The sequence below is a fragment of the Molothrus ater genome, chromosome 21 (assembly GCF_012460135.2).
Source record: "Molothrus ater isolate BHLD 08-10-18 breed brown headed cowbird chromosome 21, BPBGC_Mater_1.1, whole genome shotgun sequence".
NCBI classification, from domain to species: Eukaryota; Metazoa; Chordata; class Aves; order Passeriformes; family Icteridae; genus Molothrus; species Molothrus ater.
In genome coordinates, this window is record NC_050498.2 from 10,696,754 (window position 1) to 10,717,037 (window position 20,284).

Sequence of the window (20,284 nt, forward strand, 5' to 3'; positions counted from 1 at the left end):
GCAAGGCCCCGAAATATGGCTAAACAGGAAACCCAGGTCAGGGATCAGCAGGGCTGACCCCTGTGGAGACCAGCAACAACTGGTCAAACATTTAACTGTTGCTGCACAAGCCATCTGCAAGGGAAACAGGTTAGGGGAAAAGCACTCTGCTCCAGCTCAAGGGATGCTGAGGGGGCTTTGGAGCAGGGGAACAATCCATGCTACAGGCATACAAATACACACAGATCCAGCCACCAGATTCAAAGATTCTCAAAAAATTTCAACCAAAAAAATGCTTCCAGTAAAAGGAGCAAAAGAAATTCTTTCCATTTCCATAAGCAACAAAACACTATCAACCTATAGAGTAAAACCACATCCCCCATGCTAGCTGCCAAGTCTATGTTCTTGAAATAGAAGTTATTAAAGGTTCTGTAACAATGTAGAAAATACTTTAAATTTCAAATAACTCAATCATTTTAGACTGAATTCTAAAACACAAACATTTTCCAAATAAATATATAAATATATGAGGAAAATATAAATCTTTGCTTCAATTAAATTGGCTCACTCATTGCTATGTGACCATGTAAGGATGCCCAAGCTCTATTTCTAATAAATCAAGAATGATGTCAACTGTAACACTGTGTGACAAGAGCTAAGCCACTTCAAGCACCTTTCAAAAAACATCAAAGTATTTCAGAAATAAAAAGCTTAGCACACCACTCTAGTGGACTGACAAATGCTGAAGCATCAGAAGGATCTGGAACAGAGCAAAAAGAGACAATAGATGGAAATTTTGGGCCTGTCTTCTTTCTTACTTAGAAAAGCAGAAAATCCAGTTATTTTTACAGTAGATGTGCTGTGAAACTCAAATCAGAAGACAAATGGGTCTTTCCCAACAACCAACAAACAGCCCAGCTGTTTGTCCCCTTCAGGCATAAGACAGATTTAACATAAAAGCTTCCTAGCAGGAAAACAACCATGGGGTTCCAGCAGAGCTGTGGACAATCACCAGTTTTCATTCTAAATTTGTAAGTAAATGGATACAACCATTAGCTTCAGCATTCTTTTTTTTCCAAGACACCTTGCACCCACAATAACTTACTCAACTTCTGCTGCTTCACTCACTATTTTCAGTGGTACTTTTGAAAGCAGACTAAAAAAAGCAATGCAGCCAGCAGTAACCCAGGATGGGGTTGAAATGGGTTCATTTCATAACCTGAAACCCAAGTAAACCTTTTAGTCTGCCCAGTGAAAGGCTGAGGGCATTCCACTTGAGAACTACCCTATTAAAGAGCATTTAAAGCATTGGCTCCTCTGAACAGCTGGTGGCAGACAGAGGCTGCAGATGCTGTCCCTGCCCAGGGCTGGCTGCACACACAGCAGTGCAGATGCTGTCCCTCCCCAGGCCGTTGCCTGCACACACAGCAGTGCAGATGCTGTCCCTCCCCAGGCCGTTGCCTGCAGGCAGTACCTGGTGGAGATGCGGCTGAAGACGGCGTTGAAGTTGTTGCAGCTGAGCGAGAAGAGCACGCCCGAGGCGGAGCTGCGCAGCTCGGCCGCGTGCTGGTTGCCCTCGCGGTAGGTGTGGATGAAGTGGCAGATCTCGGGCAGCAGCTGCTTCACCAGCATGGTCTCGTCCAGGCGCATGGTGTCCTTCGGTTGCTGTGGACAGACGGCATCCCCTGAACGCTGCTCGGGAAGCAAAGCCTGGATCCCCCTCCCGAGCTGCACAGAGGCTCCTGCCCCAGCACAGCCACACCACCCCAGGCCTGCAGCTGAGCACACCGGGCTGATGGGTCCCACTGAGCTGAGCACACCCACACTGGGCTGATGGGTCCCTCTGAGCTGAGCACACCGGGCTGATGGGTCCCACTGAGCTGAGCACACCGGGCTGATGGGTCCCACTGAGCTGAGCACACCCACACTGGGCTGATGGGTCCCTCTGAGCTGAGCACACCGGGCTGATGGGTCCCACTGAGCTGAGCACACCGGGCTGATGGGTCCCACTGAGCTGAGCACACCCACACTGGGCTGATGGGTCCCTCTGAGCTGAGCACACCGGGCTGATGGGTCCCACTGAGCTGAGCACACCGGGCTGATGGGTCCCACTGAGCTGAGCACACCCACACTGGGCTGATGGGTCCCTCTGAGCTGAGCACACCGGGCTGATGGGTCCCACTGAGCTGAGCACACCCACACTGGGCTGATGGGTCCCACTGAGCTGAGCACACCCACACCGGGCTGATGGGTCCCTCTGAGCTGAGCACACCCACACCGGGCTGATGGGTCCCACTGAGCTGAGCACACCCACACCGGGCTGATGGGTCCCTCTGAGCTGAGGACACCGGGCTGATGGGTCCCACTGAGCTGAGCACACCCACACCGGGCTGATGGGTCCCTCTGAGCTGAGGACACCGGGCTGATGGGTCCCACTGAGCTGAGCACACCGGGCTGATGGGTCCCTCTGAGCTGATGGGTCCCTCTGAGCTGAGCACACCGGGCTGATGGGTCCCTCTGAGCACCAGGCAAACATCAAGCCAGGCTCTGAGGCAGCACACACTTGGCCCTGATGAACGAGCCCTGCTGCTCTGTGTGAGGATCAGGACAGCACTGCCTGCCTCAGCTTCTGCTGAGGGCTAAAGGGCAAAGCCCACCCTCACTTCCCTTGGGTAGGGGCTTGGTGGCCATATTTTGGCAGTGAGTATTTTATATTAAAAATGAACCAAAAAGAGGCGCTTCTCCCCTGCTCTTGCTGGGAATTGCTCTATACGAGTCAAAAATGGCTTAATTTCCCTGCAAAAGAAAAATCTAATTTTTGCCAGTTTGCACAGTGTGAGACATAAGGAAACTATTTACAGAAGAATTCAAAGTGAAACTTTGCTCTACTAAGAGCAAGTTTTAACAGAAGGGTCAGCACTAAAGCTTTCTAAAATTCTACCAATGAGTTTTCCATAGGGAATTGGGAAGTTTCAGAGACTCCCACTTAGTTGACCTGCGTCCTGTTGCCATGAGAACTTGATGAAACATTGAGCAAGAAATCCATCTGAAGATACCACAGAACACAACACGCTTTGTACAGAACTTTGGCTCATTCTGATTTAACATATTCTGCCTCAAACTGCTCTCATTTCAAGTGACAGAGCAAGAAACATTCAGCACAATTTTAGGATATTTAAATATGATGATCTATCCTGAAAACCACTGTTTCAAACATTATGCATAGTAAAAATATTTTAAAATAACTAAATTCTGAAGTTAAAATTCTGAGTTTTTGACTCAAACTGTTCTTTTGACTCAATGCATCAAAGACTCAAGTGCCAAAAAGGGGTGCTTTCCTCAGCTGTAAAAGCTGGAAATCAAATACAGCTTAAAAATAAAATTCCATTCTTGTTAAAATAATAAACCACTGCAAATCTCGCTCTCAGTGAAGTTTGGCTTTGCAGTTCCAGCTCAGCACAGTGAGTTGTACAAGCAGCACCACTCTGCTCCCAAAGGGACCAGCAAACTGCCTCGCAGCAGCTCTGACTGGAAAGCTCAGGCCTGCACTCCCAGTGGAGATCTGGACATGCTTAACTAATGTAATCTAGGAAACACCTGCAGAAATCATCTCTAGACTTGTGGCAGCAAAGTTTCTGCTCTATACAAAAGCACATGGAAAATTACTTCAACAAATGAAAGTTAAGACATTTAAAAAAAACTCAGCCCTGTATGCAGAGAACTAAGTAGCACAAAATGAAAAACTTGTACTGAATCCTCTGCTACTTTTAACAGGAAAAAACTCCATTACTTTCAGGCAATGTAAAGCACCCTCCAAATCATTAATGCATCAATCACATCAACTACTTGCAGTTATAGGAAGTTTTAGTATTTTTAAATGGCATTAATCCTATTTTGCTCTAAATGTGATGAGTTTTTTGTACCAGTAACGACACACAAGCATTTGACCTGTATTCTCCAACCCATTGCATTCCAAGTTAGAATTACTTAAGCAAGCCTACTCACCCCTGCCAGACATTTTTCCAGTGTATCCAAGATAATCAGCTGAGATAGATATAAATTCTTTTCAGCAGTTTCTCCAAATATTCTCTAGAAGTAGAATGGATTCATCTGAGACACAGATCTTTGACTTGTGATGTAATGAAAGGGAAGCAGCACAGTGGCACAGTAAATTATGGCTCCATTACTGCTCTAGTTTGGAGTTTAGACATAAAGCCAGCAAAAGTCAAATTAAAATAGGAAGTAAAACTTTATCACTAAAGAACTAGCTTTATCCAGTCTGCAATGCCAAAAGCAAGAAGGAACCAACAGCCCCTGCAAAGTAAGAGTGGAGGTGCCCTGCAGCCCCTCACCTCCCTCAGGCCCATGGCTGCTCAGAAATATGGGTTCCACCTTCCAGAACCTATTTTGGTACCAATCAGTGCTGACCCTTTTGCAGTTCTGTGCAGGATGCCCCACTGCAGACACAGGCAGGATTCCTGGGGTGCTCAGTCCTGTGCCAAGAACAGGCACTGCCTCCAGCAACATGGAAACCCCAAAATAAAGCAGGAAAGACTCAGCCAAAACCACAGACAGAGCACCTGTCAGAGTCAGCCAGAGCTGACTCTACCCTCAGCCCAGGTTTCAGCTGAGACTCTTCTGAACCAAGACTGTTATGACCGAGTGTCTCTTGGGCTGGTCTGCTCCAGCTACAGAAGCCCTCCTCAATTCCCACAGCAGCTCACACCATCACACATGACGAGCATTCACACTTGCTCCTCAGGGCAAACCTTTTAATTGACACTTTCAGCTAGGTCTTGCCTCTCAAAATCCGTGTATCACATAGAGAAACTTCTTTAAACTGTACAGTTTTCTCATTTATCAGCCAATCACCTTGCATATCAACATGTTCCCTCATGCCTGTAGAGTTTAATTAAAATAAATTCTCTCTCCAAAGGGATTACAGGTAGCTTTAAGCAGCCTACAATCCCTAGCAGCAGGGCAATCTATTTTCTCATGTTATCAGTCCTCTGCAGTTCCAGCAGATGCACATCCCTGTACAACTGACAGCCAAGGGCTCACTCCAAATAATGTCTCTAAAACCATACAAAAAGTACTGCCAGAGGCTGGCCAGTTCTGTTACCTGTTTGGGGAGATTGCAAATGATCCCAAATCACATGGATTCAAAACTCAATGAACTAAACTTTTCTCATGGCAAAGGTTCTGACTGAAACTCATCTGGTTGCTATAAAATACATCTATTTTACATATACACAGACACACAGTGAAACACCCAAGCAGCCTGGAAAATTCAAATCCAGTTTTAAATCCCTTCCCTGCCCCAAAATCCCAACACCTTCCTGTGGAACATGGCTGTGATGGATGCTGCTGGTGAACTTCAAAACAGAAAATAAGTAAGTGTAAAAGGCAAGCAACAATCTGACTAAATTTCAAGTAATTCTCTGCAGATTTTACAATAGAAATAAATAACAACTATTTGAAAAAAAAAATCACCAAACAATTCAAAATTAGAAAGCTTACCATGTTATTAACATTTTTTAATATATTGGTGAGACCACTGATGACCAGGGAAAACTTGTACTTGGAAATGTTGATGAGACATTCCTTGTTGTGCTCCGTGCTGACTTTGGTGTGGGTATTCTGCTGGCAAGCCTTTATTGGAAGCTACAAGAGAGAACTGTTATAAGCTTTTTCACACTGAAATTGACCCTTTAAAGATGGGTTAAAAACTTGTGATACACCAGAAACCACCTTGAAAAACATTCAACAAGAGACAACAGTGAACACATTATTTCATCTTCTCTACATTCATCTTTCCATTCGTTATCTATAAAACAAAATGCTTAAGCTCACCTGTTCCTTTTTCTGAACTGACACGAAACCTCTATTTTGTGATATATTTTCTACAACCTGGATGTCAAAGCAATCAAAAGGAGCAGAAAAATATAAGACACAATTCTAAGAAAAGACTCTTTATTTTAAAAATGGGCTTAATAAAGACCAAAACCTTCCAAGAAAAAAATGCAGCTTGGGACCTGAGGGGAGGAAAACCCCAGCAGGCCCCAGAGCAGGTGAGCTGGAAGGCAGCAGCTGTCCCACGTGTGTCCCCTGCTCTGTCACAGGGCAGGACCGGCCAAGGAGGAGCCAGCGCTGGCCCTGCAGCCCCCACGGCCGTGGTACCTTTGGGGTCCCCCCAACACCCCCAGTGCTGAATCTCAGCCTCAAGCACACCTGGAGTGCCTGTGAGCCACACCTGACCTGCTCCTGCCCAAGAGCCAGGGGTAAAGACGAGACCTGAAATCCCCTTTGCCCAGAAAGAGGAGATCGGAGCGACTGCACCGCCCCGAGACGGCCCTGCCGCCGTGTGAACCAACACTGGGTACTTTGTTTCCTCTGCACCCAAATTCTTCAGGGGTCACAAACCAGTCACTTCCCAGGCACACACCCACTCCCCTGCCTGCTCCCGGCCGCCACTCTGCAGAAACAACCCCTTTCACCAGGATTTCTATTTTTTAAAAGCAAACTAATATAGGAACATTCATGCTATTTGTATTTGAAAGTGTGACCTTGGAATTCCCTAGCCATAGGAACTTGAATTGCTACTAAAAGTTTTAACCTATTTTGACCAGAATTGTGAATAAAGGTGTATTCTGAAAGACAGCAACAGCTCAATGGAAATGCCACGGTGTAATATTTGTGCATTAGAAAAGATTATCAGAGAGAGAGAGAATAAGAGAGGGTAAAAGAAGGATTCCAAGGAATTACAATCAGCCTTACAGTGCAAAGTGCCTCAGGAGGCACCTCCCAGGCTGGGGGCTCTGGAAGGGCACCCTCCCCACTGCCCCCCTGGCACCACCTTCTGCTGGGGAAAGCCCAAATGCGCAGACTGAAAGTGCCAGATGGATGGCACTGAGGAACCCAGCTTGGAGCACTTTTGTCCAGCAGTGTGAATGCAGAGTGCCTGGCCCAGCCTGTCCCCTGGGAGGGAAAGGGCACTGACACCCTGTCCTGCTCTGATGCCACGGGTGACTCCCTCTCTGGATAAGCTGAGCTTTGCTGTGGGTTCAAGCTCAATTCCTTTGGTACATGCACTAGGCTCCCCATGGACACGGGCTGGGTCTTTCCTAAGAGAATGGCTGACTGTCAATGAAGGGAAAGATGCTCCTGGCCCTCCAGATCAGACCAAAGAGCCGGGAGCAGCAGCCCCAGGTCCCTGAGGCGCAGCAGCCCCAGATGGGCTCCAGGAGCTGCAGCACCTCCAGGGTGAGGGCTGAGACTCTGCCTGTGAAGACACCCGGAGCACAAGCCATGGGCAGCCCAGCTCATCCCCACTGGAATCTGTGAGCCCCTGGCAGCTTGGGCTCAGGGCTTCACATCAGCACCAGGCGCCCCAGGGTGCTCGCCTCACCCCTGGAAAAGCAGAATCAACAGCATTTATGACTCAAGTTTTGTTTTCACTGTCAGATGTTATTCCTACAATACATTTTTGGAAGTCATTGGAGGATGATAGATACATTTAATTTAAAATTTCACTATTGCTAGTACTTTTTATCTGCATTTTCAAGTCTCTGTGCTGACAGCAGCAGCAAAGCTCAATACCACTGAGTGCTAAAACACTTGAGAAGAGCCTCTCAAAGAAACTGTGTCATAGATCTAGTTCTGTGTGCTCCCATGCCAGAGAAACATCACATTACACACTTCTGGAGCTTCCTGCCACAACAGCCACTACAACAAGGTCACCTAGAAGTAAAACTGCTTTTTATACTATCATTTAAAAAAGGAAACTATACAAAAAGGAAATATTAGCACTGTTATTTTGGGGCTTTTTATTTCTCAGCTCTTTTCTTTGTGCACTCTGTCATACTGGAACATTTTATTTCCCCTCACAGAATGCAGTGACAGTGCTGAGCGACTACAGAGAATCTACTTTACTTCTCTACAAATACCCATTAATCTAAACACTGGGGTGGGGGAAAGTTGAAATTTTACTTTCATTGACTTTTGATTCTCTAGTCTGACGCAAGAAGGTCCAATCTTTTGTTATGTGAACACTGACAGGCCTGAGTGTCTATAAGTTGTGCACTCAGGCTGTTAAGAAAAGCTACACTGAGCCATGGATTTTGCTTTATCACTTGTAATTAATGAACACAAAGTTAAATCAACTCTACTTAGTTGGTACTTAATAGTCTGGAGAAACACACAACATCTAGGAAAAAATCCCTACTGCTATCCTTAACAGACCCAAATCCACCTCAATTCATCCTTCCAAACAATCTCTTGGAACTCTTCAGCAGAACACAGGACACGCACGTACTGGTGACAGAAAATCCCCACAGCACTAGCCCTCCTCAGCATCAGCACTGTCAGAACCAGACACAAATCCCTCTAAATCAACAGGCACCTTCCTCCTCTCTATGAACACACACCTGCTAAAGAGGCACTGTGCCTGAAAAGAACCTCACAGCTCAGCCTTCCCAAGTTTCACAACTTTCAGAAGTTTTTATATAGGATGCTCTAAAAATCAAGCATTGCCAGAAGGTGAACTGGAAGCTGGTGCTGTGAGCAGTGCTGTGTTTACCCCTCTGCCAACACAAACACTGTGTCAGGTGAGGAAGGGCCCTGGCTCACCTGGACACTTCCAGCAGCTCCTCCCTGCAGCCAGGGCACACCTGTGGCACTGGGCATTCCCTCCTGTGCAGAGCAGCACCTCAGTGCAAATCCCCTGCACACACCCCGAGAGCCATCACATCAGAGCCAGGGAAGGTTCTGCCCGAGGCAGACGGAACAGCACCCCTTGTGCTGCAGGGCAGGGCTCCAGCCTGGCTCAGCCCCAGCTCCTGGGGCATCCTGCCCCACACACAGCAGCTGTGGGCAGGAGCTGCACCTCCTGCCAGCCCAGCAAACCCCTCACAGTACAGCCCATTACTATGAGTGATGTCCTAGCAAGCCACGAGGAAAACCAGAGCTGGTACTGCAACCACTGCTTTTGCAGGTCTCTGATTCTGCACAGATTTCAAACACTGTAGAGAAAGATCAACAGGAGGAGGGAATATTTGCTTTAATTTAATACCTTTTAATTAACGGGAGAATGGAACATTACTACTGACTTCCAGTTTTTATGCACTTTCTTAACTGAGAGCCATCACACCTCATGAACTGCAAATGGGAAGCCTAAACCAAAACCCACATAACAGAAGTTTTCTTTCTTTAAAGCATATCAGAATCACAGAACCACAGGATCAATAATGGTGGAAGAGACCTCTGAGATGGCTGAGTCCAACCTGTGACTGACCCCCACCTTGTCACAGCACAGAGCACTGAGTGCCACATCCAGTCGTTCCTTGAACACTTCCAGGGATGGGCACTCCACCACAGTTGCCACTTACATGGCCACAAGTTTGTAAAGGATTAAGAGTTTTTATTATATCTGATAGTTTTAAACCAATCTAGATATAAATGGTTTGGGCAGTCAGACTCCTCCAACTATGTTCACAACTACTCCAGTGCAGTGCCAGCCTTCCTGTGATTTCACATTGCAACACGCTTAAAGCTCTATGAAAACACAAAACAAAACTGGAAGCGAGTATTTCCACAGGAAAAACAGAGAATTTTATTTTCCAAAGCTCTGACTATGTCTGAAATCACAGGGAATTCCATGAATTTCAGGTTCTCTTCGCTACTGCAGTCTAATTTTATCCTGTTGACCCCAAGTTCAGTAACTAGTACTGAGTGCAGGCTCTGCTGAGAGGTGTCCCCATGCTCTCTGTCAGTGGGGTCTGGTCTCACAGGTCCCAGCAAGAGCTTCTTCTGCAGCAGCTGCAGCCCGGGGCAGCCCCAGGCCAGCCCTGCAGCAGGTGAGGGCTCACTGGAGCGCAGGGCAGGACTGGCAGGAGCTGCAGGATTTACTCGGTGAGCCAGGCACTGGTTAATTCACAAAACTCTGCCTGCCAGTCGCTGCAGGCCCACAGAATTGTACACACAAAAGCACATTTTGGTAAAAGCAGCATTTTTAACAATAAACAAGAGCAGACCAGAGAAGACTGGTTTGCCCTGATTTCCCTTGTTTTCAATACCAATTAGCATCCTCTCAGCTTGCTGCTTCATCTTTCCCAAAATGAATTCAAGCACTCAGCAAATGAATGAAAAGCCTGTCTACATCTGTAAATTGGGAGGAAAGATGGTTACACTTTCCTTCTTTGCAAAGGAAGGAAGAAACCCTGGAAAAGTTTGTCTTCTCCTGGGCAGAAAAACCAAAACACAACGGACCTGAGCTGCCCTTGTCGCCCTCCTCACTCAAACACACAGTGACATGCCAAGCTGGCTCCTGGTGCTGGACCCACAGGTCCTGCATTCAGGCACACACAGGATGCAAACCCTCACAGCTGCATGAACACCACTGAAATAATCTGCATACATTCAGTATATTTTGATAAGACACCACAACTGTGACTGACAACGATGCACTTGATGCATATTATCACTGTAACTCCACTATTTCAGCATCTCAGCTTTCTTCCTGCCCAGAGAGGACTCCTCCCCTATACCTATCCATAACCATGCCACAAAAAGTACAGAAAAAATAATTCTGTTCTAAGTTTGTAACTCCTAACAGATGCTGACAAGCCCAATTCCACAATATACACAACAAAGAAGAGAAGAAAGCCCAGGTCCTTAACACCAGGACATCAAGAAATATTTTCTTGTATTATTGGGAGCATAATCAATCCTATGTTTTCTAAGCTTATGGAAAAAATGATCTATGACTCAAGGAGGAGAATAAGGTAACTATGCAAATGTGTCTATAATATATTGCAAAAATCTGCCTCATTATAATGTCAAAAGACAAAGTTTGATATTTTCCTCTTCAAAATAAACTTCATATAAATGTAAAAAGAAACAGCTTGTTTTTCTTGCACCAGGCCACATCTTTCTGCAGGGTGTTGAAGCCCAGTAGCACTGAGGGACAGATGCAGCACAGAACAAGGCTCAGTCTGGAGGAGCAGCTCCACATTTTTGATGGATTTACACTAAGCAGGGTCTCACAGAGCTGGGCCTCCTGTGACACACGGGCTGCACTCACAGTGTGGCAAAATGAGACAAACACCACAGGAACTGATCACTGAGCCTCACGAGAGCTACCTCAGCCAGGAAAGCACCTTGGGAGCAGGGAAGGAGCGTAAGCTCCGAGCTTAGCCCCACGGGGAGTCACCCACCTAATCCCAGTAAGCAGTTCCTGCTGGTGGATCAGAGAAATATAAAGTCTAAGGCCAACAAATCCCTCTTCCTTCCATTCAGAAAATCCTTCTCGGAACTACTAGGGCTGACTTTTGCAAGGAGATGTAAATACCTATCACTGCAATGGAAACCAGGGGCCGGAACCCCCTCGTGACACCTGAGGGGCTGGGGCTGCACACCGGCATCCCCCTGCACCGGGGGGCACGGGCAGCACGGCGCCGCAGCGCCTCCAGCCCTCCTAACCCCGCTCTGAGGCTCTTCTGCCTTCGGGAGAGGCAGATGATGCAAAGCAAGGACGTGAATTTCACAGCACTGTCCACGGAGAGCACAGACACTCCGGGAGAGGCGGGGGAGCAGCGGCGAGGAGACACAGGCCCCTCCTCACCGCCGCTGCCGGCACAAGGACGGATGCGCCGCACCTGGAGCGGCCGGCCCGGCAGCGGCGGGACCGCGGTGCGGCGGGAGCGAGGGGCTGTGAGGGGCTGCGAGGGGCTGCGAGGGGCTGCGAGGGGCTGCGAGGGCAGCACGGCCCCGCCCCGGGCCCGCCCGGCACAAAGGGCGCTGGGGCCCGGGGCCTCGGCCCCGGCACGGGCGGGGGGCGGCAGGAGCGGCGCTGCCACGGCCGCCCCATCCCGGAGAGCGGGGCCGCTCCCCCGCCGCGCGCCCCCGGCCCTCCCCGCGGCCCGGGGAGGGGGACGCGCCGCCGCCCCCGCTACCTGCTCGTCGAAGCGGTTCACCACGGCCTGCACCCACTCCACGGGCTTGTGCGCCGCCATGTCCCGCCGCCGCCGCCCGCCCGGGGAGCGGCGGGTGCGCGCGGGCGGTGCCGGTGGCGCGGGCCCTCAGCGCGCGGGGCCCGCCATGACACCTCACCGGAAGCGGGAGCGCGCGCCGCCCCCGCCGCCGCGCCCGCCGCGCCCGCCGCGCCAGGGGCACACCGAGCCCCGCACTGCGCCTGCGCGCCGCCCCCGCCCGCGCCCGCGCGCTCCTGCGCCTGCGCAGCGCCTGCGCAGGGGAGGGGCTGGGCGGGAGCGGGGCGGGGCCGACGAGGGCGGGGCCGGTTTGGGCGGGGCCTGGCCGGGCGGGGCCGCTGTGGGCGGGGCCGGGCGGGGCATGAAGAGCCATGGGGGGGGCCTGGGGGCTTGGATGGGCACATCGCCCTGGGGATGGGTACATCGCCCTCGGGAACGGGCACAACGGACACACACCGCCCTCCGGGACGCAGCGTGGCCATCCCGGCGGTGCTCCGCTTTTGCGCCCCGTAGCCGCTGCCCTGCAGACCGCACCTCGGCTGGTGCCGTGTTCGCCCTGCGGGGCCATCGCCAAGCGCTGTGCGTGACGCATCGCCCGCAGGTTTGCTGGCTCTGGGATGCACAGCTGTATCTTACCTTCCAACATTAACCCGGGTATTTCCATAAATTAACTTATTCTGTTACATTCCGAGTCTTCACTCTGGCAGTAACTTCAGATCCGAGCGTGGCACCTCCGTCCCCAGCCGGGTCACACCAGCCCCAGCCAACTCTACTCGGTGACTCAGAAAAGTAGGATGCACACAAATAAACATCCACTTCCACTTTCCTTCTTGGGAACGTTAATTTGTTTTCCTTCTGAGTAGACAGAAGCACAAAATAATGTTTCATACCAGAGTCACGTTGAAATTCTGATGATACAAATAAAGATGCAGCTTGAGGTGAGGGCTCTGGAACAGTGGATTTTAAATTGGCAGAAGAACTGGAGAATCAAACGGAATTTCTATCCCCCACTCAGTCAGGGCCTTGATGTGACTCAGAGACTCTTGCTGTTATCATAGCACGTAGGAATTATTACCAGCAACAGCAATATCAAATTTACCCTGTGTTAACTTTCCCTGTAAATAATGAGCAATAAAAATCCTGTAATTTAGATTTACAGGACAAGCAGTTCCATTGCATTCCAGAATCAAATCCAGGAATTTGGGTGACAGCAAATTTTTGAAGAGCAGATGTTTTATAAGAAGACAAAAATCAATTGCAAATATTTTATATAAGGGAAAAACCCCAATCAATTGGTTGAAGAATAAGGCTTTGTCACAGGGAGTAGTGCAAAGGCAGAGAACACAAAACACCAACAGCAAAGGTGCAGAGATGAACACAAAAGCCCCAAGGGTTCAGTGGAGCAGAGCCCTTCCCCAGAAGGTTTCTTAATTCACATTAAACCCGAGGGCTGGGTCTCCACTGGGCCCTCCTGGTCACGGCTCCTTTTCCAGCTGTTTCTGATTTGACCCCTCAGAGTCCCACAGCAGCCAGGCAGGAATAATCTCCACAATCTTCACAGGGATCTCTACGTTCTGCCAAAATCTAAACAATAATAATTCGTGTAGGGGCAGGAAAGGGCTTCAGCTGACTGATATGGTTATGAAAAACGTGTCCCAAAATGCCAGAAAGAAATCAGGGTGATATGATTAGATAAGAGAGGAGCATCCTGGGAACTCCTGACTGAGGTAGAAAAGGACAGGCTATTTCTTCCCTTCAAAACATACCAAACAAAACAAACAGTGCTTCTTCCTGCTTCTGGCAGTGCATTTCCCATAGTAAATCTAAAAGCAAAAAGATTTGCTGTAGTATTCCCAGATTTTAGACACAGGGGTTGAATGGCTATGTTGGAAATTCTCATAGTGTTCCCCCAAAGTCCATGAAAAATTCGATCCGTATTTAGACTGGAGACCCATTCTGTTGTCCCCAAGCCCCCCAACAGCTCTATTATTAATTTTGTGCCAGAGCCACCCTGGTTGTGCCCTCCCAGGCAGAGGCAGGACAGCCTGCAGCAGCCAGCTGGGAATCGTTGGAGAATGAACCTTTCCAAGTTCCCCTGAGACTCTGAGGGGTGGCATCATTTCTTCAGCAGCTCTTGACAACTCCTGCTTGTGGATTTTTAAGGACACTTTAGCAAGAGCTTTTTTATGCACTTCCTTAAGCTTCCATGTGAACTAAAATAAGGAATGCAGCCTAAGGCATCCACAGAGTGTTGTCAGGTTTTGCTGTGAATGCCAATGGCTTTTCCTCACTAAAACTCTCCCATTGTGGCTGTCAAAGTGGCACTAGTGGTAGGAGTCTCTTGGCACAGGGAAGTCCCTGCCATGTCTCCATTCCCTCTCAGCAGAGTTTTAAAGCCTGAAAGCCTGAACAGCCAAGCCTTAAAGTGGGAGTTGGAAATTTATCTACATGGGAAGAGTCCCCCTTGTGAAATTTCCAGCCACAGATGTTTTCAATTGAGCCAAAAACGCCCCTTGAATCACTTACTTGGAAGTATTCTGGCACTTCTGCTTTTTGCCTGAGCTAGAGGATGAGGAGGCAGAGGAGAAGGTCGAGGCATGCATAGGAAATGACCTGGCCAGGCCTGCAGGAAAACCTCAGGGAGCTCTCAGCTCACCCTCGTCCTTGCTGGGGAGTGAAGGTGCAGATCCTGTGTCCATACCATCAGTTAACAGCCCCACCTCCAATAAAGTCCCCTTCAAAGGCAGAAGTCCTGCAGCATTTCCTTTCTTTCTGGTGCATTTACCCTTTCAGATTCAGTTAATTTCTTGAACATCACCCACGTTGTACCCAGGAGATCTGGGCCTCTCTGGCATTACACCTGAACTGGCTCTTGGAGGTGACACTTGGCTTCTTGCCAGAGAATATGGATTTTTTTTTTCCTTTCTCACATCTTCTGCTTTCCTCTATTTTGTGTTTCAACTCAAATTATTTCTCTATTAACCTTTTTTCCTTCTGACTTTCTGAAGGCTGTTTCATCCTTTGATTTTTTTCTCTCCATTCCTCCCATCCCAGTTTTTCATTTTCACCAGCATTTTCCAAACACTCCAGCAGTGGCTCAAACGTGCAGAGTGATACTTTTCAATTTCTATTTATCTGCTCTGGTCCAGAAGCTCCCATCCACTCTGGAGGCATTCCTCTGTGAGGCACAGGTTTGATCCCATTGCTGATGGGTCACAGGGGGGGAACCGTGCCAAATCTGCCATCCAGAAATATTTCTCTCCTGTTCTTGAGAGAAGCCAAACAAACAAACCTAAGCAAAGGAGGAAGGAAGGGAGGAAGGAAAGGACCTGCCAAGGGTTAGTAAGAGGTGACTTAACCTTCCTAGCTCCAAAGCCCCCGAAGCCCGCGGGTTCAAGGGCGAGCTCAGCCCCGTTCGGCCGGGACGGCCGGGAGGGAGCCCTGACCCGTGCGTCCATCAGAGGGCATTAGAGGCCGCCGAACGGCCCCGGGCTGCGTGCCGAGAGCAGCCGGGCCGGGGGCTCCTCACCCCGCACGCGTGGGTGGACATGCAGCAAAGCGTGAAGAAACCTTTTCTTAAGAGCAAACCACGGATTTTCCTTTGTGTTCTCTGCTTCTCAGTTCCTCCCTGACCGCGACAGGATCTGTTAAACAAGAGCAGAGCCAGCAAATGATCTGACTATTTAGGGATTCTGTACAAAATACTCACATTGGAACTTCTATCCCGGAAAGTCCAGTCATCAAGGGATCATTCAAACTGTAGCACGATGTTTCACACAATCAATTCTAAAAGCAAGTATTTCTGTTCCAGTAGACATCTCATTTGGATGCAAAACACCAGGAGTTTAATCCCTGGTACTTGATCTGATAAAAGGAGCAGTCTATTGAGCTCAGATATTCTAATTGCACTTAATGGAACGGTATTTTCTGAAATGGAGGCTGATGCCTGCACGGCAAAGGGACACAGCCCTGTTAGTGTCTGCCCATTTGCCTGGGAGCTATAAACAAGCTCTTTGTGAGTCCCAGTTGAAGTTTGTTTGATCACAATCGCTCCCAGTGTGTGTGTTCACGTTCTAAAGACTTCAGCAGAATGAGATCATTTTGTGTATCTACTCTTCCCTTCCCTAGTGAGTAATGCCATCCCCACATATGACAGTCATTGCAGAGGTTAAGTTACTTAAATATTGTAAAGCAGTATTTTAATTGTTCTGGATGACTAATCAGTTCAGCCGAGATTAGAACAGTGCCCCAAAGGATAATTCGAGGTTATCACTTCCTCTGCCTGACATTTTGTTTCCTTTCTTGTTTATAACACCACAGGGCCAGCAAGAGGAGCTTTCAGCTTGTTCTTAGTCCCTGTCTCCTCTGCATCCTACAGTGATCCCACTGCAAGCAACCCAGAATTCTCCTAAAAGCACATGAAACTTGTCTCCAGAAAGCCTTCCAGTGCCTGCTGATCAGCTCCCAAAGGCTGCTCACACCCAAGCAGTCCCACCCAAAGAGCCCCAGGGAATGCCCATCACCTGGGGGCCTCCGGAATTAAAACCAGTCTCAGTTTGCACCATAGGGGACTGGGCCTGACACTTTTCCCCCTGGCACTGTGTAAAAGCCTGTGCAAGCCCCATTCAGTTCAGTGGCATGATTTCTCAGTCAGATCAGCTGATTTTAGACCATAATCACACAGTCTGGGAGCCAGGATTTGGGTTCAGTACCATCAGCACATCCATCAGGCGTGGCCTTCCTTGCACGCTCCTGCCAGTTCAGCTCTGACCAAGGGGCTGGGGCAGAAATGGGATTTGCTGGCACAGGTGGAGTCAGTGCTTAGCAAAGACCTGCAGGTTCACACACGGGACACCTGGACTTTATTTTAACTTACTTTAAACACGGCTGCAGTGCTTTAAACACTGGGCAGAAGAGCCACCAGAGCAGCCTGGCCATCAGAGATGGCCTTTCCTCCTGCTCTGCCTTCTGAAGTACTCAGCTTAGGGGAGGGACTGATGAGGAAAAGGAATTGTCTGATGGAAAGGTAAGTCTTTAAGAATTGGGAAAATGTCAAGACCAGAATTGAATTATCTGCTTCTTAAACAACCTCTGTGTAAGCCTTGTGTCAGCCTGTATGAATTTATGAATATAAAGACTCTTTGTTACTGAAGAGTTTTCCCCAAATGCTGCTCAGTTTCCTCCCCATGACTCATGCCATTAGCTGATGCTGCCCTATTTAATTGCAACTGCTGCTTAAGCCCACACAAGCTTTTCTAAAATAAAACCTTAAAAAAGCTTGCAGCAGATATCCAGAGGTTTGGATGGATGGTACATGGCAATATCCTTTGGATAAAACATGTGCTGCTTTGCTGGGCTTCTAAATAATGCTGAGCAGCACAGAGGCCTTGGTCATGGTGTCTTTGAGCTGCTGTCAAATGGAGCTGAAAACTGGGGATAAAGCTTACCCCAGGGCCATGCTGCTCTTGTGAACACCATGGTTACATTTGCACTGTCCTGGTGAGCTCTCAGCTGATATCCACACACAGATCCAGTCCTTGTATTTATTTTTTTAATTCTATGGCCACGTGGGCAATGACAAGGTTGAAGAATCACAGTGCTGGCCATTTAATAACTCTCCTTGCCCCTGACCCTGACCCTGTAAGGGCTCATTAACCTGCTTTGCATTTTGGGACTCGTTGTGCATTGTGGGTGTGATTTTGCAGTGCTGCAGGTCCACGGATTCCCCAAATATCAGCATGTGACTTCAAAGCAGCAGTGAAACAAAGGCACCACCTCTGCCTTACTTGCAGTCAAAACAGGCATTAAGAAACAGCAAGAAAGCATTCCAGAGCTGCAGAGGGCAGGGAAAAATGCCAAGCTCTCTCAGAGTATGCAGTATGACAGGAAAAGCCAGCTCCAACAGAAAGAAGGCAAGAGGGCAACGCTTCCAGGCTCAGTAAGGGAGGAAAGGAAAAGGTTACACCTGGGTAGCACACGAGCTTCCTCCAGCTAAATCGTGCAATGGAATTGCATTTTAAATATTTTCTTGTGTTAGACTGGCAGGATTCAAGTGGTCAATTCATCTTTTACTTCCATATATGGATCTCAAATTAAAAAAAGAAAATTTCACCATTTTTTTGACAGAGTCATGGCCGAACAGCTTTCAAATGCAGCCCAAAAAAGGGCCTGGATTGAGCCATGTGGGAGCACGGCTGCAGATTGCCTTACATGTCAGGCCTGGCAGGAATGTGCTCCCTATCCATGTCTTTAGTTCCCAGCAGCCTCTTCCCAGTGACCAGAGCACTCCCAGAGCACTCCCAGAGCATTCCCAGTGTTCAGCCAGCCGTGAGTTCCTCATTCTGCAGCTGATCCCTGTGTCCATAGGTCCAGCTCATCCCCCATTTATGACACCTGGCAAAAGGTTCATTATGCTCCCCCAAATCCTGCTTTGCTTTAGTGGGGAACCTATTAATCTTACTTGTTACACATTTTGTGTGCAATCTGTGCCTTCAGGAGAGCTGTAATGAGACTATAGCCAGAAATCTCGTCAGCTTCTTTTGGGAAACATTTACAAACAGACCCAGAGAACCTGGGTCCTACCTGTGTACACGCTGCCCACAGACTGCTTGCACAAGGGAATTATTAGCTGCCAACTGCTGTATTTTCAGCGCTAGTGGCAACACTGAGCTTTTACTTTCCATGCTACAGAGGCTGCTGGGATAATGGAGCCCATAATTACATCCAGCCACTCGTTAGAGCTCAAATTACAAAACCGGATTTCTGTGCCAGACCTTCAGGAAGTAAGCCATGGAAGGAATCTCACAAATAACCTGCAATTACGTTAATGCAGAGGGCAGGGCCTTCCCTTAAGAGCTCTCAGACTCACTGGAGTGACCCTGGCTGGCTGATCAGAGCCAGAGGAGCAGTGCAGAGAAAGGTGATGCAGGAGGTGAATCACACAGGCACAGCCTCTGCACCCAGGGCTGTTCAGGAACAGACATAAAGAAACAAAGCCTGTGGTGTGGTGTGAGGCAGCCAAACAGAGGGGTCTGTGGTGCTGTGGCTTATTCCTTTACCCTGTGGAATGGGGTGTGCTCCCTTAAGGCACATGCACATGGTCACAGCTCCCTTTGCAGTAGGAGTTTAACTGTGTCTCTTCCCAGAGTGTTCTGGCAGGCCCAGAAAGCTGTGAGCAGAGCAGCACTGCACAGGAGTGTGAGGAACAGAGAGCTGGGCTCAGCCAGACCTGGAGAGGCCACCACTGAAAGGTACAGCCCAGCCAGCTCTGCTGGCAGCTCCCTCCTGTGTGTCTGTGCACAGGGTGTCCCCTCCAAGGTGACACCAGCCTTACCTGCACACACGGGGCAAGCACAGCCGCCCTTCTCAGGGTACCACAGAAGGGAAGGGTCTGTGTTCTCTCCTCTTACTCCCATTTACAGCATTTTTACAACCCACAAATGGGGACTAGGAGAAATTTGCTTGTCCAACCTCCACTTTCAAAGAATGTCCATTTCTCTCAGATTCTGCACCTCCTGCATGTGTTCCCTGTAGCAACAGGGCTGGACACAAGCCACCCAAATATTTTCAAGCTCAGTTCAACACCAGCTCAGGTCCATCTCGAGCTGTTTGATCTGTGAGCAAACACTCTTTATCTATGAGCAACCTGCTCTTTCCCAACTCCCCGCAGCAGGAATGCAGCCTCGGCTCTTTCCAGGCAGAAGCTGTCACACACAGCCCTGCAATTCCCAACAAGCTGACTGCTTCTGTCCTGGTTATTTTATTGAGCTGCTCTACAGAATGCAGGGAGTCTATCCCATTTGTTTTTCCTATTAAACACAGCTTGGTTTTCTAGAAATTGAATTTATAGATGATTTATTGACATTTACACCCTCCATGTCATTGATTTTCCCTCTGTTTGTGCAATCCTGATAGTCCAATGCCAAAGCATTGAAAAAACCCCAAAAAAACCAACAGCCAAAAATATTCTTTCCATTCCATTGTGAACATGTTCAGCAGTTTATTACTGCTTGCACCCCAGGTTAGCAGCAACCACTGTAGAGTCCTGCCTTGGGTCAGATATTTTTAAAAAAGGTAAATATTTCATATTAACACAAAAGCATTTGGGTTTGGAACAATTCAGAACATTCTCTGCTGTCTTGTGATCTGTACACTCAGAGCTGGCCAGGACACAGCCCTTTTTCTGACTTGTTATGTGACTGCTTTGAATTCCTCTGCTCTTACACCAGCTTCCCAATCCCAGCCTGTTCTGGCCAATGCCTGATGGGCCCAGGAGAACTGAGCACCTCAGCACTTGCAGAGCTTCCTTCGCCCCTGCC

At 48.6% G+C, this 20,284-nt stretch overlaps 1 protein-coding gene across 3 annotated transcripts in view; it reads right to left on the minus strand.

The window, feature by feature from the left end:
• The window catches only part of NF1 (neurofibromin 1), a 73,946-nt gene extending 61,918 nt beyond the window's left edge, over positions 1-12,028 (minus strand). Inside the window, exons 1-4 of one of the 3 annotated variants that reach the window (XM_054517029.1) lie at positions 11,931-12,028; positions 5,500-5,643; positions 3,985-4,068; positions 1,454-1,644 (exon numbers count right to left, since the gene is read on the minus strand). In XM_054517029.1, the coding sequence (XP_054373004.1) occupies positions 1,454-1,644; positions 3,985-4,068; positions 5,500-5,643; positions 11,931-11,990 (479 nt within the window). In that variant the 5' untranslated portion in view covers positions 11,991-12,028. The remainder of the gene's footprint in view (positions 1-1,453; positions 1,645-3,984; positions 4,069-5,499; positions 5,644-11,930) is intronic. The other 2 variants (XM_036395153.2, XM_036395154.2) reach the window with 2 other exon arrangements.
• Between the last annotated feature and the right edge of the window lie 8,256 nt (positions 12,029-20,284).